This window comes from Convolutriloba macropyga, chromosome 14, assembly GCF_964194025.1.
Source record: "Convolutriloba macropyga chromosome 14, txConMacr16.3, whole genome shotgun sequence".
Lineage (NCBI taxonomy): Eukaryota > Metazoa > Xenacoelomorpha > Acoela > Convolutidae > Convolutriloba > Convolutriloba macropyga.
The window spans coordinates 13,166,901-13,178,350 of NC_134481.1; the positions used below are offsets into that span (position 1 = coordinate 13,166,901).

At 36.9% G+C, this 11,450-nt stretch overlaps 1 protein-coding gene across 1 annotated transcript; it reads right to left on the reverse strand.

Annotated features, from left to right (window-relative positions):
• Nucleotides 1–2,146: 2,146 nt before the first annotated feature.
• LOC142353547 (uncharacterized) lies at nucleotides 2,147–4,857 on the reverse strand. Its single transcript, XM_075405808.1, has 2 exons — nucleotides 4,763–4,857; nucleotides 2,147–3,142 (listed from the first exon to the last, which is right to left on the reverse strand). The coding sequence occupies exons 1-2, from the start codon at nucleotides 4,812–4,814 to the stop codon at nucleotides 2,496–2,498; spliced, it is 699 nt and encodes a 232-aa protein (XP_075261923.1). The 5' UTR covers nucleotides 4,815–4,857; the 3' UTR covers nucleotides 2,147–2,495.
• Between the last annotated feature and the right edge of the window lie 6,593 nt (nucleotides 4,858–11,450).

Below are 11,450 nucleotides of genomic sequence, written 5' to 3' on the forward strand. Positions count from 1 at the left end.
GGGTAAGTGGGGGGGGGGGGTGGGGTGTAGTTAGGTGTTGGGGGGTTAGATGGGTGGGGGGGTTGTGCGGTGTAGTTTAGATAATTAAGGGTGACTTATATAGGAACAAAAAATCTCAAAATGACCTCTTCACCTTGAACATTACCAGCAGTTCCTTATTCCTATTCTTTAAAAACGAAGCTACTGTTAAAGTCCAATGTTAGAAAACAGAAGTCAGCAATCAAAAACGGAGGTAAAAGCTCCAATAGAAAGAAGTCAAAAATCAAGTCATGAACAAACTTGCTTTCTGCTAAAAAAACATGTAGAATATCAATACTCCTTTTCGAGTCGTAAAAATCTTTAGAATCTCAATACTCCTCTTCGAGTCGTAAAAAGACCGACAGGATTAATACAATTGCTACAAACTTCGTTTGAGAGCAATTAAATAGACGGACTACACTTAAAGTTCCTAATTTTTTTTTACAACGATGGAGTGTCAAAACTCATAAAAATGTTAATCTCAATTGAAATAATTTAAATTATTCAATTATGTTTCACCAGTGAACCATTTCGACCCATAGGTAAATTCCGAACTCCGAGACTACGTAATAGTACAATCAAAACGACCACAAATTTAGTCCACAAATAAAATAGAGTCATTATTGCATATTTGAAATTAGACATTTTTCGGAAAATCAGACGTATCGAAGTCATAATCGACTATCCTTCCTTTGAAAAACGTAAAACTGTAACTGTAAAACATCAGAACAGTTGGCTCTTCTCTTTAAAGCACTTATGGAAGAAAATCGAGACAAGAAACAGAAGAATAAAAAATTAAATTGCCGCAGATTAAAATTCTCTGAAAATCTTAAAATTTGTTTCAGCATTCTATTGTTTTTTTTTTATCAAACCACGTTCATCAGATTGAGTCAAATCACATTTAGGTTAAAAATTCAAAAGTTTGAGCCCTTTACTTGAAGAGACGAAGCACAAAATCGTCTCCAACAATCGACTCAGTAATTTCAAGATTCGATGATGTCGATTTTAGGTGTCAGTCGGCCAAGGTTCGTTTAACAAAAAAGTAAGGCTGGCATAAAGTTCCCAGCCCCCATTTCAGTGGCGGTTGCAACAATTAAATGAGTGGAAAATGGTTTCCACGATCGACATGAGTACGATTGCGGTTCGCGTCCACTTGCAAGTTATTTTTAATTAAAATTTTGGTAACATGAAAACATCAATATTTCTCGATTTCGTTAAATCGCGTTTATTACAACGAGTTCAGTTAATAATGGAATAAAGTTTGGCTTAGATAGTAACAGCTAATGTCTTTTTAATACGAGATCAATATAAAAGGCCCAGAACAAAATTGGATCTGTCGTTAAGCTTTGCTGAAATTATGAACTTACAGTCCAGCCACTGGATCGTTCTTCTTATTTTGATTAGATTGCGTAACCTTCCATGTTTACTTTACGCTTGATGTGTCCATCAAAATAAACATTTCAACGCATTCAATAAATCGTTAGCTAGTAATAACTGTTGTTGAGTTTCAGCTGCAAGTATTTTTTGTCTTCCCAATTAGGATACATAATTGTTGACTTAGGTCTCTATTTTAGAAATTTTCTACATTTACATTTTAAGGTGCTGTGAACACTCAAATTTCCATGACTCCTAAACTCTTCCTATTTTCGAAAATTCTGATACACGTCTATGATTTTTGGAAAATCACAAAAATCTCTTGCCAGTTTCTTTTTGTAGCAATTACAGGTTCTAACTAGCACATTTTAGGGATATCAATAACTAGTATGTCAATTATGCGAGCAAAACTTAAGTTAGCAAAACTGTTCGTTCTATCTTGTGTTTTTTAATAGCAACTTTTTCAAACCACTGTTTTCGACAACCTACATGAAACTATTAAACTATGTCCCTTCCGTCATTAAATCTTAGGTGTAAATTCTAATTTTGGAAAAATTAGAATTTACTTTCAAACCAGGAAGAAAATCAATTAATATTTTGTTTTCAGAAATTAGGACAGATCTCAGATCTGTCTTAAATTTTAAAAACAAAATACCAATTGATTTTTGGCCAGGTTTCAAAGTAAATTCTAATTTTTCCCGAAGTTTGCACTCCCTATGATTTGGCTCTCAATCAACCGACTCAGCTATAAATATTGATTGTTTAAACAATTAATTATCAAAAATCAAATCATCCTTTGGCACCTCCGATGCCTTCTTTACAGTAATCTAATGTATAATCTCTGATAAAACATAAGCCATCGAATGGCTTTTTCACGACCACAACAAACACGTGGTCCAACGGTCGAGACAAAATGGAACCGTTTCTAACCCCAACCGCAAAAGTATGACCCTTTACAAATACAACCGAATATTTAACACTTTTATCATGGTGTATATTAACTGTAGCAGCTAAAACCATCTTTTTTAGGCTACAATAGCCATTACCAATTCATAAAAAGCACTAATGAAAGCAGGGGTGGGTGTGAAACAGATCCAAAATATTTAATTTTGAGTTTTGCCAGCCTCTTTGGCAGCTGCTTCATATTGACCTCCCTCAACAGCCCTGAAATTGAGTTGTCTTTGTTGAAGCGAAGGCACACCAGTATCACCCGCCATTATAGAACCTTTATTCAAAATTTTTCCTTCGTCATCGAGCAGAACAAAAATATTATAATTTGGAGGACACCAAACCAGCTTAAAAGCGACTCTGGATTGAAACTGGACATGGGCAACATCTTGAGGCGGGTTCTGGTTACAACCCAAAATACAAGTAGACCAGCTACCCCCTTCGCCCAGTTCGGACAAAGATGCCTCTTTAATATGCGAACCCAGTTTGTTTTTCCTCGAGATCCCCGCAACTTTTCCATCGGAGTTTGAATTAGACTGCACGCTGCCGAGCATAGTGGTCAGATCGCAATGGTTCCAATCATTAAAAGAATGACTAGTGCTCATCCCTTCTTTCAGGCCTCCAACGGCTAACAGTTTAGAACGGATAGTGCTCCATTTGTGGTCATTTAGATCATCAACAGTTAGATTTTTCACTTTGGCAACAACATTTGCTAAACGTTCGCAGGCAGTCCCGGGGTACTTCGTGTCCATCATCTTTCCGTCTGCGGTTTTGTAATCGTACGGATAGTCAATTCCCAATGCTAAACAAGAAAATGGTTAAGTTGCCTGATTAGATTTCTCGTGAACTTAAATTTGATGACGTACATGATATGATCAAAAATGTGCTCCACTATGGTACCCAAAAAATATATAAAACTGAGGATTCTATAAAAAAGCTATTAAAACATTTAAAACTTTGAATTTTAATCGCCTATCTTGTAAATCTTTATTTGACCTTAAACTTTTTTTAGTGTCTACTCGACGACATGAAAGCGACGTCTCGATAATTTTCGTTCCAAATTTCCACCACTTCTAGATTCACAGAATTAGAAATTCACAAAATAGACCTCGAATTGACTAGGAAAATACTTTAAAAATCATCTAGAAAACCCATTCAAAAGATGGAGGACAAACTGCAGCATGGGAAGAAGTTATTATCGAAAGCAACTTTTTGTTCAACGCCGTTACTTTTACTCTTACTTAAAATAGAGTGCACAAATTTCGCACTGCAAAACCACAAGACTTTTTCCTTCACTTTCTGTTTCGCCGTGACCAATAATTCCACTCAACTTGACTTCCAAGTTTGAACAGATTTCATAGCCAGAAGAACAAGCGTAGAATTTTAAAATAAAAATTTATAGATATAAAAATTAATTAGGATTGAAGAATTCAAAAACTTCTAATGATAAAACCATCACATTTCATACACAATAAAAGGTGCGACACAACAAGCTGACAAACTTCAGCAAATTTGACTAAATGAGAACTGAGAGAGTAGACAAAAATTGTCACATTTTTCTCTTCTTTGCCAAGAACTGTTTTAACAGAAAAAAATGCTTCAATTCAATTCCCGATAAAAAACAATAAAAACATCTGTGATCAAAATTAGTCTGATAATCTGCAAAACAATTAAAATATCTCCAAATTAGCATGAAATTCCTTTTATATAGCAAAAACTTCTGATTGCAATCAAAACAACCTTATTTATATTTCATGCAAACTTTAAACCAAAAAATGATTAAATCTAAAAAACCGCTCGCAAAATAACACGAACAGATTTATCACGCTCAAAAGATTATTTCGGATTCGCTCTTTCTAAAATAAAAGTATCAACAAAAACAACTCTAGTCGCTCCGCTCTTCAAGCTCGATCAATAGTAGTACCTTTGTTTTCACGTACGTGTTCTCCTTCCTGTATCAATTTCACTCCTGAAAATATCGATTACAGAGACAGTCCAAAAATTAATCCGCTTGGAGCAGCAAAAAGATGCGATCTCCCGCCGATTCAGTTCACCTACTCACAAGAGAGAATGGGTGAGCTGAAAACCAAAAGTCAAGCGTGATGAAAAGGAGCCCGAAAAGTCAAAACGGTCATGCAAGAATTATTGGATTTTCCATTTGTACCCTCAGTTACAGAGCTTGTGCCATTACATAGTAAATTGTTAAGTGAAAATTTAGCACGTGTTTGGGCGTGTTTGGGGGTGGGGGCATAAACGAAAAAGATCCAAATTATGCATAAAAGAACCACGTGGCTACAAATTGCTTAAGGGCAATTGAACCTTTTGTATCTAAAAATAATTTTCCCCTCAAAATGGGCAACACTAACCAACCAGACGGCAATTCGTCAGCCAAAAAAAAGAAAAGTAGAGGACAAATGCTTACCAACACAAATTAAGGTACATGTTGCAACAGATATCCAAAGTTCTGATCTCATATCATAGCTCTTCTGAAAGAAGACTGCATCTAGTAAAGTTACCAAAGCAACTATGAGAATTGCTAACGTTGACAACAGCGTCCTGCAATTAGAAAACCAAAATCATTCAGAAAACGTCATAAATATATTCCAAGTTTAAATAACAGGTAGAAAAAGCGGTTTCTAGAGAGTTCTAAATTGATATAGTAGTAGTTTAGGCTTCAGTGTCATGGCACTCGGGGTCTCTATTCCCTTTTGAGAGGGTTATTTGTTCTGTACTGAATTGCAGTTGCACAAAATGTTCCAAGTGCAAGAGTTTACTTCCCAATATTGCCTAGAAAAGTAATTGAAGAATAATTCAGGTAAAAATTTCTGGTTTAAGCATTTTAATGTTGTATTTGTGCTTCTATAACATTCAACAGTTGGCTGGAACGTCTACAAAAATATTTATCTGCTTTTTTTTCGTTCTTGTTTATATTTATTAGCTCACGTTGTCTGTTATTTAATTGATCAAATATCGGTTTTTCCTGAATGGTTAGCTAGGATATTTTCCTGTGAGAAAAGCAATCAAAGTATATCGTGCAGCTCCTTATTTAGCGAGAGAGGTAGGAGGTCGCCTATTAAGCTTTCTGTTGTAATTCGTTTCCCCGTTACCGAGAACCCAAGATTTAGCTTTCTTTTGAACTCTCTCAAGCTCCTTTGTTTGTTTGCATGTAACAATTGGGACATATCCAGCGTACGCATTAAGTTTGGAATTTAGATTTGTAGACGCTGTTGTGTTTATCTTTAAGAATTAGAACGCTTTTAGTGCCATAGAGGACATTTTAAGCAAGATTGTGTTTCCACCAGTTTAATTTGGGTGCCATTGTAATGCCTAAAGCTTTTCTTTCGATTTGGTACTATAAAAGTTCATTGATCAAAGTTCTGTCTGGTTTTTCACATCTTTGGAATTTTTCAGTTTCTCAATGGAATCACTAGCAAATTTTTAAAATCCTGCACGCCTGAATTTTTCTAATTTCGACTCGCTTTTTCGTTTGATCCCAGTTTAGTGAAGGTCAGGTGGAAATTAGCGGAAAAGATTTTATTTCTTCCACCTGAACTGGAAAAAAAGCTGCACGTTATTTGTGAAACTTGTATGAAGTCCGTTATAGTTGAGAAAAATATTTCATTTTCATTTCGTTTATAATTTCATTCGATTTTCTAAAACTGGTGCGCTGCCTCTAAATTCACAAACCATATACAGTATCAATAATTTTTCACCTTAACCTTTTCTCTGCCAGCCCGCACGTCGAAATCTTATTCTTCTATCTCACGCAACCTGCATGTCATTGGTTTCAAGCTGGGAGGCTTGCCGCGCTCGAGAAACTTTGCAGTATTATGGAAATCGTATGATGAAATCACCGTAAAACGGCTAATTGAATTTTAAGGTCCTCGTTCTGCAGTTGAAATGAGATTTACTCCTGAAGATATATCAAATAATAGTAGCGGAAATGATAATTACTCTGAAATATCCCGCACAATCAATTAACATAGCTACTGTTTCCAGTAACCGTGTGCGGCCAAACGGTCCTTCTATGAGGAAAAGAAAGGCCCTAAATTGATAATAATTGTATTAAGTGGACGGAATGATAAGATAATCAAAGCTATTGTGTATTTCAAGAAAATGGCAAAGCGCCTATAGACAGGGATATTACGGGATTGTATTGCAGTATAAAGCTGCGCTTTCAGCTGAATCGAGAGGCGTCCTGCACAGCGTGTCTATCTTCAATGATTCGATTTGAGAATGTCTTGCGGAGAAAAAAACTCGACATTGACTAAAAAAGTTAAAAATTGTAATCAAGGTATTTTAAACTTGGCCGTTTATAAATATAGGCCAATGTTAGTTTTATCAATGTGACGTTAACTGCATGCTCTACAATGCCTAGCAAGCAACACTATTTCCTTGTAAAAATTGTTTTACTTGGCCAATTTTAACCACTGCCAAATTAAATGGTAGGCTGATGTGACTGCTGTTAATTTAAAACTAACTGCATGCTCTACAATGCAAAGCTTTTGATTTTCAAAAAAAATTTTTGATTAACCTGGTTTTAAAGATAAATATTATCCGACCATTTTGCTATTAGTTTTTGTGCGAGTCGAAATCGAAATATAATGTGTTCAATTAGCTGTGAACTGCTAATTGCGATTTCTCAGGTGGTAGTTTACACAACCTTTTAAACCGCGCTTTCACTTTGGTTTTCAATCGGTTTTGGTGTTTTCGTTGGTTTCTTGTGGTTTATATTGGGTGCTTGTCTGGAGGAGGGAGGCAGGGAGGTCGGTTTGGATGGAATGCTTGGTTGTGGAGTGGAAGAACGGAGGGGGCGTGGGGGTGAAAGGAAGGGTGTTTTAGAGGGAGTTTGGGAGGGAGGGAGTCGGGGAGAGAGTGAAGGAGTAGGGTCTTTAGAGAAGTGGATCGAAGGAAAAGACAGTGGATTGAAGGAAACGAAAAATAGAAAAGAAAAAAAAGAAGGAAAGAAAGAAGAGAGGCACCCCCAGTGCACCTCCGGCAGCCAGTCCCCCCTTTCAGGGAACCGGCAACCGGCTTGTGCGCTGAGAGTAAGGTGACTTGTCATTGGTTTTGATTTTTATAGTGAGAAAGAGAAAGAGAGGCACCCTCAGTGCACAACCGACAGCAAGCCCTCCCTTTCAGAGGACGAGCAGCCGGCATGTGCACTGAGAGTACAAAGGCTTGTAGTTTATACCTCTTATTGAGGCGGTTATTTTCGCCCTTGCGGGGGTGAGTGGTTGTTCCCAAGCGGGAATAAAGTGTGGGACCAGTATCAAGGCCTCAGCATGATTCCCGCGATCATACTGCCCTCCCTTACTGGTGCCCTGGAGTTAGAGTGTGGGACCAGCATCAAGGCCTCAGCATAATTCCCGCGATCATGCTGCCCTCCCTTACTGGTGCCCTGGAGTTAGAGTGTGGGGCCAGCATCAAGGCCTCAACATGATTCCCACGATCATGCTGCCCTCCCTTACTGGTGCCCTGGAGTTAGAGTGTGGGGCCAGCGTCAAGGCCTCAACATGATTCCCACGATCAAGCTGCCCTCCCTTACTGGTACCCTGGAGTAAGAGTTAGATCAGCTTCAAGACCTAGACTGATTCCCGTGATCAGTCTAGACTCCCACACTGATCAGTCATCAGCAGTTTCGGTCCCTTCTTTCTGCTGTCTGTGGGGGCGTGCTGAACTAAAATAAGAACGAGAAAAAAAGAGAAAAAAAATTAAACATATATATATATATATATACAAAAAAGAAAAACTCTTGGGTGGTGTGGTTAGTGGTGTGGTTAGAACAATTCTAGTGAGAGTTACTTTATTTGTTTGGTTGCTTTTGATCTTTATTTGTTACTTTATTTGTTCTGTTACTTTTATTTGTTTGGTTGTCATTTATTCTATAATTTTGATGTAGCATCGTTTATTCTTTATATACTTTTTCCGTTGTGTCATTTATTCTATATTTTTAGTTGTAGTGTTTTTTATTCTAAATAATAATAATAAAATAATAAAAAAGAGTGTGGGTCAATATCGGGGCCATAGCATAATTCCCGTGATCATGCTGCCCTCCCTTACTGGTACCCACCCTGGGGTTAGATTAGCTTCAAGACCTAGACTGATTCCCATGATCAGTCTAGTCTCCCACACTTATCTTTCTTGATGCGAAGTCCATCAGTTCTTTACATATTGGGCATCTAGGCACACATTCATATATGTAAGCAACAAAAAAAGGAAAAACTAACCAGAGTTTAGTCCGGGCAGTGTGTTTTTTTTGGATTTTGCCCTAGGTTTGTTTTTATTTTTTTTTCATTTTGAATGGCTTCAGCTAACGCCTCGAGTCATAACCCAAGACATCCGCATCCACCTTTGATTTGAATTTTGTCTTAATTTTGTTTGTTTTTATTCTTTTTCACTTTGAATGGCTTCAGCTAACGCCTCGAGTTATACCCCAAGACATCCGCATCCACCTTTGTTTTGAATTTTGTTCGAATTTTGTTTGTTTTCATTCTTTTTCACTCTTAGTGGCTTCAGCTAACGCCTCGAGTCATACCCCAAGACATCCGCATCCAACTTTGTTTTGAATTTTGTTCAAATTTTGTTTGTTTTTATTCTTTTTCACTTTTAGTGGCTTCAGCTAACGCCTCGATTCATACCACAAGACATCCGCATCCACCTTTGTTTTGAATTTTGTCCAAATTTCGTTTGTTTTTGTTCTTTTTCACTTTGGTTGGCTTCAGCTAACGCCTCGAGTCATACCCCAAGACATCCTCATCCACCTTTGTTTTGAATTTTGCCCAAGTTTTGTTTGGTTTAATTTATTTTCATTTTTAGTGGCTTCAGCTAACGCCTCGAGTCATACCCCAAGACATCCGCATCCAACTTTGTTTTGAATTTTGTTCGAATTTTGTTTGTTTTTGTTCTTTTTCACTTTTAGTGGCTTCAGCTAACGCCTCGAGTCATACCCCAAGACATCCGCATCCAACTTTGTTTTGAATTTTGTTCGAATTTTGTTTGTTTTTATTCTTTTTCACTTTTAGTGGCTTCAACTAACGCCTCAAGTCATACCACAACACATCCGCATCCACCTTTGTTTTGAATTTTGTCAAAATTTCGTTTGTTTTGGTTCTTTTTCACTTTGGTTCGCTTCAGCTAACGCCTCGAGTCACACCCCAAGACATCCGCATCCACATTTGTTTTGATTTTTGCCCTATTTTTGATTGTTTAATTCTTTTTCACTTTTAGTGGCTTCAGCTAAAGCCTCGACTCATACCCCAAGACATCCGCATCCACCTTTGTTTTGAACTTTGTTCGAATTTTGTTTGTTTTTATTCATTTTCACTTTTAGTGGCTTCAACTAACGCCTCGAATCATACCCCAATAAATCCACATCCACCTTTGTTTTGAATTTTGTCAAAATTTTGTTTGTTTTTAATCTTTTTCACTTTGGTTGGCTTCAACTAAAGCCTCGATTTATATCCCAAGACATCCCCATCCAACTTTATTTTGAATTTTGCTCTAATTTCGTTTGTTTTAATTCTTTTTCACTTTTAGTGGCTTCAGTTAACGCCTCGAGTCATACCCCAAGACATCCGCATCCACTTTTGTTTTGAATTTTGTTCGAAGTTTGTTTGTTTTTGTTCTTTTTCCCTTTTAGTGGCTTCAGCTAACGCCTCGAGTCATACCCCAAGACATCCGCATCCACCTTTGTTTTGAATTTTGTTCGAATTTTGTTTGTTTTTATTCTTTTTAACTTTGGTTGGCTTCAACTAAAGCCTCGATTTATATCCCAAGACATCCCCATCCACCTTTATTTTGAATTTTGCTCTAATTTCGTTTGTTTTAATTCTTTTTCACTTTTAGTGGCTTCAGTTAACGCCTCGAGTCATAACCCAAGACATCAACATCCACCTTTGTTCTGAATTTTGTTCGAATTTTGTTTGTCTTTATTCTTTTTCATTTTTAGTGGCTTCAGCAAACGCCTCGGGTCATACCCCAAGACATCCGCGCCGCGTCCACCTTTGTTTTGGATTTTGCCCTAATTTTGTTTTTCTCCTTTGTTTTACAATTTTGCGTTTGTTTTTGGTTTTCCCTATCTGCCCTTTACCTTTTACTTTTTCCCTTTTTTCCTTTATAGAATGTTTTGCAAAGAAGTTTGATACAATTTGATCTGGCTCCAAGTTATTAAATGTTTTTCTGTTATGTTTTTAATTTCTTTGTTTCGTTTTATAGCCCTTGCAAGGTATTCCGAGCTTAATTTTTGGATTGTTTTGCTTACTATTTCTAAATTTCCTATTTGATGTAGTTCATCTACACTTGTCCACATTGGTAGGTTATATGCAAGTCTTATGGTTTTATTTTGTTCTCTTTGTATCTTGTTGAGATCATTTTTCATTATATTTGCCCAGGCTGCATTTGCATACATGTATAGTGGTCTTACCATTGTTTTATAAAGGTACATGATAACATAACATAGATTTTATGTTTTTAGATTTTAGGTGTCTTAGCTTGTTGATTCTTTTTTGCATTTTTGCGACTAATTTTTCTACATGTTTTGTCCACGTCAATTTATAATTGAGATCAAGTCCAAGAAATTTTACTTCTTTGCTGACGTTGATGTCTTCTGACTCTAAATTTAGTCTTAGATTTGTGTTCAGTATTTGTCTAGTGAAGATTGTGTATATGGTTTTTCCCGCGTTGACGTCATCTGCATATTGTGAAACTGATGTATCTTTGCATTTTGGTTTGCTTACATACATATTGAACAAGATTGGGCTTATTATGCTCCCTTGGGGGACCCCTGCTTCGGGTGTAAAGCTTTTGGAAATTGCTTGCATGTATTTTACTTTGATTTTTCTGTTACTTAGGAAGCTGCTAGTCCATTTTGTGATCCACCATGGTGTGTTGATATTAATTTGCTTATATAAGATACCTTCGTGCCATACTGAGTCAAAAGCTTGTTCTACATCTAAGAATGCAGCAGCTGTGGCACATTTCCATTTAAGGCTTGTTGTTGCTTTTTCTGTTAGCGTTAGAAGATTATCTGTTGTGCATCTACCAGATCTGTAGGCACTTTGTTGATCACCGAACAGGTTTAGTTTTTCACAGTAGTTTACCAAGTGTTC